At 38.6% G+C, this 6464-nt stretch overlaps 1 protein-coding gene across 1 annotated transcript; it reads right to left on the bottom strand.

The window, feature by feature from the left end:
- Window positions 1-3147: 3147 nt before the first annotated feature.
- Window positions 3148-6204, bottom strand: LOC119919325. The gene is made up of 3 exons (XM_038739733.1): window positions 6071-6204; window positions 4322-4437; window positions 3148-3970 (listed from the first exon to the last, which is right to left on the bottom strand). The coding sequence occupies exons 2-3, from the start codon at window positions 4435-4437 to the stop codon at window positions 3391-3393; spliced, it is 696 nt and encodes a 231-aa protein (XP_038595661.1). The 5' UTR covers window positions 6071-6204; the 3' UTR covers window positions 3148-3390.
- Window positions 6205-6464: the final 260 nt, after the last annotated feature.

The following is a 6464-nucleotide window of genomic DNA, read 5'->3' as shown; positions in this document are numbered from 1 at the left end:
CCCAATTGAAATTAAATGACATGTTTTTTTGCTGCAGCATAAATGTCTGCTCTGTAAATCTCACGTCCTGTGTTCTCCTTTTGTGAAAATAGCAGCCTGCTACACAACCAGAGCCATTTCAGTACCATTTGTCCCATTTGAGAATAATGTATATTATATTATTGGAATATTAATTATCAATATCAGTAAAGTGTTATCTTAACCTGCAATAATACATCATGATTTATTTGTTGATGAACTTTGTATTATATTTATTTGTATGAATAATAAAAGGATGGGGAAAAAATGGACGACTAACTCTGGTGCTTTACATAAATAATGATTAAACAGCTTAATTTGGCCAAAACATGGATTTATGCCTGACTCATTTTTCATCCAAACTTTAAAATAAAGGTGGAGCTGCCACTCACTCCAGTGTTCCCCTAAACATCAGACCCATCAAGATGTTTTTCTGGACCACTGTACTGTTCCCCTGCCTTGTGGCTACTGAGAAGTTCTTTCAACATGCATGTTATGTATGTGTTAATATTAGGTTAGTATTAGTTAGTATCTGTCAAAGCACTGTTGTTCAAATGAACGTCTGTGTAGGTCAACTTCTTTCTTCCCTCTGTTCTCTCAAACAATTCTGTGTCCACACATTTATCTGATGTCATCAGGGACAGTAAACAATTAAAAGGCAACTGAAGTGAATTAACACAAAGTATTCTGTGTGGAGAAGAAACAGAAAAATACAAAAGTATATTTCATTTAGGAGTAAGTCAAACTTTTTAAAGTCTGTTCCTGAGAATAAACTCCCCTCTTGGCTCAGTCAGCTCCCAATGTAAGGTCTTCCAACATTACATTACTTTGTCAAGCTTATTCTTAATGTCAAAATACAGTGGACTTTATATTTGAATCTCTCATACTTGTGTCACTAAAAACATTATCACATTATCACTGTTTATTTTCCTGTTTACCATTTACTTTGCTTCAAACATCAACTGTTTTTTTTTGTCATCTGCTTCTGCTCTTCCCCTCTTCACCCGGAGATTACTTGTCTTAGATAGATCTTGGCTTAATTTCAGAGAAACAAAAAAGGTAGTATGATCGTGTTGTTTTTGCAAGTATTGTCATCATTATCAGTAACTTTGGGGTGGGTCATTCATAACTGAAATGTCATGGTGGCGTACTTATGTTGTGCAAGATATGGGGGAAAAAAACATTTTTATGTAATGTACTTAGTATCAGATAACAAGATCAGGACTCTACAAACATGCTACTATAGCAGCTCTGTGTACACGGCACAGCAGTGATGTGGGCTAAATGCTACAATCGGCATGCTAACATGATCATAATAACAATGCTAACATGCTGATGTTTAGCAGGTAAAGTGTTTACTGTGTAAACCATCTTTGTTTTGCGTGTTAAGACGCAGTCTTGTGGGTATTTGGTCAAAACCACAAGAAGACCAACTGGACAAAGAGATATTGGACTAGAGGAAAAAAAGTATGGTGATCACCAAACTTAAAACAAATAAAATCCTGCCTTAGGTGGACACAAATGTCTTTCCAAAATCTAGTCCGTCTAATACAACTACTAATGTCAAACTCATGGTGGTGCTGTAAGAAAAAGTGAGGAGATGATTAAAGTAAAAAGGATTCACCGCGAATGCTGTGAAAACTTTCACCAGCTGTTTACACTACAAGATCAGAGGATCACCAGAGTCATTAGGATTCTGGGGATCAAAAACTTCATGGCAGTAGTTTGTTGCAAAATCTCAAAATAATTGTTGAGATATTTTAGTCTGGACCAAAATTTTACAGTATACAAAAATGAGTGATGTTATCTCCTTCATGAAATAACAAAATATGTTTTACAGTTTTTTTTACTAAATAATCCAAACTGTAAAACATAATAGTACTGTTATGCAAGGGTTCCCAAATGATTCACAAACAGACTGGATGGATGCTGAGCCAGGCTTTAATCAGAGAGATCAGAAAGTCAGAGGACTTGTTGATGCTTAACAGAAGAAGAGTCCAGTCACATGAGCTGTAAATGCTGAGGACGGACAGACGAGTCAAAAAATAGGAAGATATCTCATTAACCTTGTCATACTGTACATAGATAGATGGATTCAGCGGTGCCACTTTCCGATGTGACCAGGCACTGAGATGAGAGTTGTTAAATGAAAACAAATTATTTTGATACAGTCTTTTAGTATGAAATGAAAAAGTGCATTTTAAGCATAAATAATTTCTTTGTCTCAGTCACAGTGGGTTCATGGGACTGCTGTGCATTCGAGTTCAGGTTCTAATAAAGCTACAGGGACGCACACTGATGTGGTGGGAGGATTGTATTAGAAGCAGAGAATAAAAGATTATTAAAGAATAAGAGTCTACAGCCATGCACAGAGGAGCTTTGAACTAAATGCTCACATCAGCATGCTAACATGCTTACAATGATTATGGTAGCATGTTGATTGTGATTGTGAATTTGCAGGCCCAAACAGAGTCAGAGTTGCATCATCTTTTATGACTAAACGTTGAACTGTTGCCGGTGTTCTGATGATCTATGCTGCCTTGCCGAAAAATGCTACCAGAGCGCAAATCGATAGACTCGATTCTACTCGGCCCTGCTCCGTTTTCCATTGCAGACAGTACCCAGAGATAGTACGTAGCTTGTCGTCATAGCGACACCACACACAACTGCCGCGACATAATGTTCAATGCGACACACACACCACCGATCCACAAACAGCTGTCTCTTGATTTAAGTTAAAATGTTTCAACATTCCTCAGAATGGAAAGACAGATAAGCGGTATGAAAACCTTCCAGCTGTGTTTTCCTCTGCCGTTGTTGCTGCAGCGGTCTGTGCCGGCGGGAGCAGAGGGCTCTGTGAGCGGGCGGCTGGCCGGAGGTGAGGTGATATGAAAAAAAGTACCTGGAAGCAAGTACAGGTCCAACATTTCTACAATGGAAAACCAAACAAGGGCGAGTCGAGACAAAGGGCCTCCGCTCAGACTAGCTTGGTTTGAGGGCGTGCCTGACCCTGCTAGCCGCTTGGCAAGCTTTATGACGCGTTTTCACTGTGACGTCACAAGTAAAGGAAGTGCTGGACTACAAACCAGTTGTTTTCAAGCGGTGCAGAGCAGAGCTTTCTGGGGGAGATGGGAACTCCCTTTGGGCTTTTTCACTTTGCAAACCTGTTACATGCACAAAAAAGATATAACTCAATAAAGGAGAGGGGAAAAGACAAAAAGCAGAATACCACCTCTTTAAAGAAATCTGGCTCATCACACGTTAACTTTGTAATCTTTTCTGAAGAACTTATTCTACACCCTGCAGATCAATACAACCTGAATCACAGCGGTCCCGAGAACTTTTCTGCCTCTGTGACTGAACCTGCTGCCCTCAACCTGAAGTGGAGGGCTGGTTGTGACTGGAAACAGGCGGCTGGACATAACAATATTGTGCAATGTTGTTTCTGTCAACACAGCTGGTGCAGCGCACATTGTTACGTCCCCCCTCACAACGGAATATGGTGTGCCGATTGACAGCATTCCCCAGCTGGGTAAGGGCTGTATCCCGGTATGTGTTTGAGAAGTTTGTCGAATCTCTGGGTATGAATAATTTAGTAAAAACAAAAGCATGACCACCCACACGCCTATTGAGCTTGCCCCAGTTCCTGTTAAGTGGACACTGAGGACATGGGGAGGCATAAACATAGAAAAGCAAAAAATTATCTTCAGCATTATGATGGTCGAGCAAGCCTTGCATATTGGCCAAAACACGTAACTCTGCATGATCAGCTCCTTTCAGAAATTTGGCTGCAACCACCCTGTTGCCGATGTACACCTGGTTTTTGTTCATCATATTCCTCACTTTGTTACCAAGATCAGTTTTAAAGACTTGCTGAAAGTTCTGGTCCTGGTTCTGGTTCTGGTTCTGTGGGATCATTACAGCCAAACTGAACATGCCATCAGTTCCGTACCTAAGAAATAGACAAACTAAATGTCAGGTATAACAAATCATGTGATAGCTCATTTCATGCTAAACATATACTGTATTTGTTAATAATTAGAAGTGTGGATCACATTTATTGAAAATATTATTTCATTATCTTTTTGAGACAAGCAGCAAAAAGCTAGCACAGGGGTAAGATTTAAAGGTATTTAGAAACCAGTAATTTAGAGCCGGAATAATTAGTCAATTAATCAATTTGTCCATCGACAGAAAGAGCATCCGGCCCTTTTAACAAATCTATATCAAGGTTGTAAAGACAGAGATTGTTGTGTTTCTCTCAAAATACAGAATTCAGTGAAGGAGGCAGAAGTTAACTTACTTTCCTAAGATGCGATCTACAAATCTAGCAAGGATCTCCGGGGTCACAGCATCCACACTGTTTCCAACAGACAGAACGAAGGCCAGCATCACCGCCATCCAGCACAGACCAGCCATCTGCACACAGATCAGGTTTATTGATTGAGCATTTTATAAAAACAACAGCATCATACAGAGGATTCAAAACAACTATAATATGTCCGAAGCATGTTGTCTGCAGGCTTTCACACATTATTTCATATATTTTGCACTTCAAATACTACAAATAAAATTAATTAGTAATTGGTTTCTACATTCACACTTAGAGTAACACTAAAACAGAAACAAGCTTTCACCTCTCTGGACATCAGCACATTTAACACAACCAGAGATATTAATAACGCAGCTACCTACAAACTTCAATGTAATAAATACCACGATTCACATTAATTCACTGAAATAGCCCAAAAATCTCAGCTGAATTTCCAGAAATACTGATTTTCTTTAGAAACTGAATGGTTTTTTTTTCCTGGTTTAGTCTGTTTTGTTTGAAGCACCCTGGCCATTTGTGTATGTATCATCAATATAGTACAATACCATTTAGCTTAAAATTACATATATACATTTTATTCGAAGTATTCATTCCATACATTATGTGAGTCTGGACTTGCTGGAGGTGTTACATTTTTCTGTGGTTATTTGTGTGTCTGTAGTGTTCTATCTGAAAAATAACCCTGTTATTATTTCTCAACATAAAAGCAAAGAGAAAATTAATGGCTGACCAGAAATGTGTCAGATAAATCTGAGATAAGATACTGCTTCTGTCATTTACAGAGTACACTTAAAGAAAGTCACACAAATAAAATGAGCCACTTGTTGAACATCATCAGCTTTTGAAAAAAAGTGGTGTATGTGTGCCAGAGCCATGGAAATAGATTTTAGCCTCAGAGGTGCAGTTTATTTGGATATATTTTAGATTGTGCAGTTTAAATGTGGGGCTTTAACAAAATGTTCAGAGTGGCACCATCCCGTTATATAAAAATTCAAAAATATTCAAAATCTTTCACAGAAAAAACAACGTTTTGTGTCTCTTTGTGGATGTTTGAGTGACTTTCCAAAAGAGACGTCTCTAGGATTAATGAACTAATTAGCAGTGTTGGGCAAGTTACTCAGAAATGGTAATATATTACTTATTACTCCTTAAAAAAGTAGCCTAATAATATTACTTTACTTATTACTGGATGATAAAAGGAAGTAGTTACGTTACAACCCCCGTAGTGTGAACGCCACAAAGACTTCAAGACTCCCGTCACAAGACGGCAAGTTGTGTAGTGTGAACGGCACAGCCATCAGCCGACGCTGAAAGTCGTGTATTCTGCACAAGCATTTAGTTTTTGGCTAACAGCTGACTTGAACAACCGCTGAGCTGCCATAGAGTCGCGCATTCACGTCAAGGACAGTGTGTTCAGTAAGGCAGTAACTTGCTACTTGGATTAGTAACTGTAATAATATCACTGTGTAATAAATAAACCTTTTTGAACTGTACTGTACTGTGTGTGTGTGTGTGTGTGTTTGTGTAGTAACGGTGCTAATGTAAAGATCTCTAGATGAAGAGTCAGCCATTGCCACTCCCGGCTTCTGGAGGCCTTAATGTGGCTGCATTAACTTTTTTGGGAAACAAATTGCGCAAGTTGAGTTATAATTTTCACTTAAACATTGCTAGCTTCCTCTTTAGAATCAAGCTAAAAACAGCCAAGTGAAAATCTTTTACCTTATTTGTTGGAGAGAGATGTCTGATGGATGCTGTCCACTTCTTTAGTTTTCTTCTGTGTTACAAGTGAAGGTCCTGCTGCAGTGAGTTCAGTCAGAAGGAAGGGCTTCTTTATAGAGGAGAGGTTGACCACAGTCAAACCCTCAGAGTGGCACCATGCCCTTATTTGAACATATTTATTTGAACAAAAATCAGGAAGAAGGAAGAAGTTTGATATTAAAAGTTAAAACACAGTAGGTCTTTTCTTGTGAAATGCATTTCAGATTTTACATCTGGACCAAAGGAAACCCAATGAGCACTTACTTATATTCACATTTTAATGCATTTAACATATGTGGTTTAGCTTTTAAATAGCCTGGGTATAACACCACTTTGGGCCAAGCAGTAAACACAC

This window comes from Micropterus salmoides, unplaced genomic scaffold (genome assembly GCF_014851395.1).
Source record: "Micropterus salmoides isolate LMB-PRFRI ecotype aquatic unplaced genomic scaffold, ASM1485139v1 Ms_hic_scaffold_2672, whole genome shotgun sequence".
Classification (NCBI taxonomy): Eukaryota; Metazoa; Chordata; class Actinopteri; order Centrarchiformes; family Centrarchidae; genus Micropterus; species Micropterus salmoides.
The sequence above is the reverse complement of the archived record's forward strand: the minus strand, read 5'-3'. Positions and strand labels throughout refer to the sequence as shown.

Excerpts from the sequence above, each read along its gene's own strand:
- LOC119919325 (XM_038739733.1), bottom strand. The coding sequence starts at position 4,437 with ATGGCTGGTCTGTGCTGGATGGCGGTGATGCTGGCCTTCGTTCTGTCT. Across the intron at positions 3,971-4,321 it reads GTAGATCGCATCTTAGGAAA|GTACGGAACTGATGGCATGT; the intron begins GTAAGTTAACTT and ends TCTATTTCTTAG.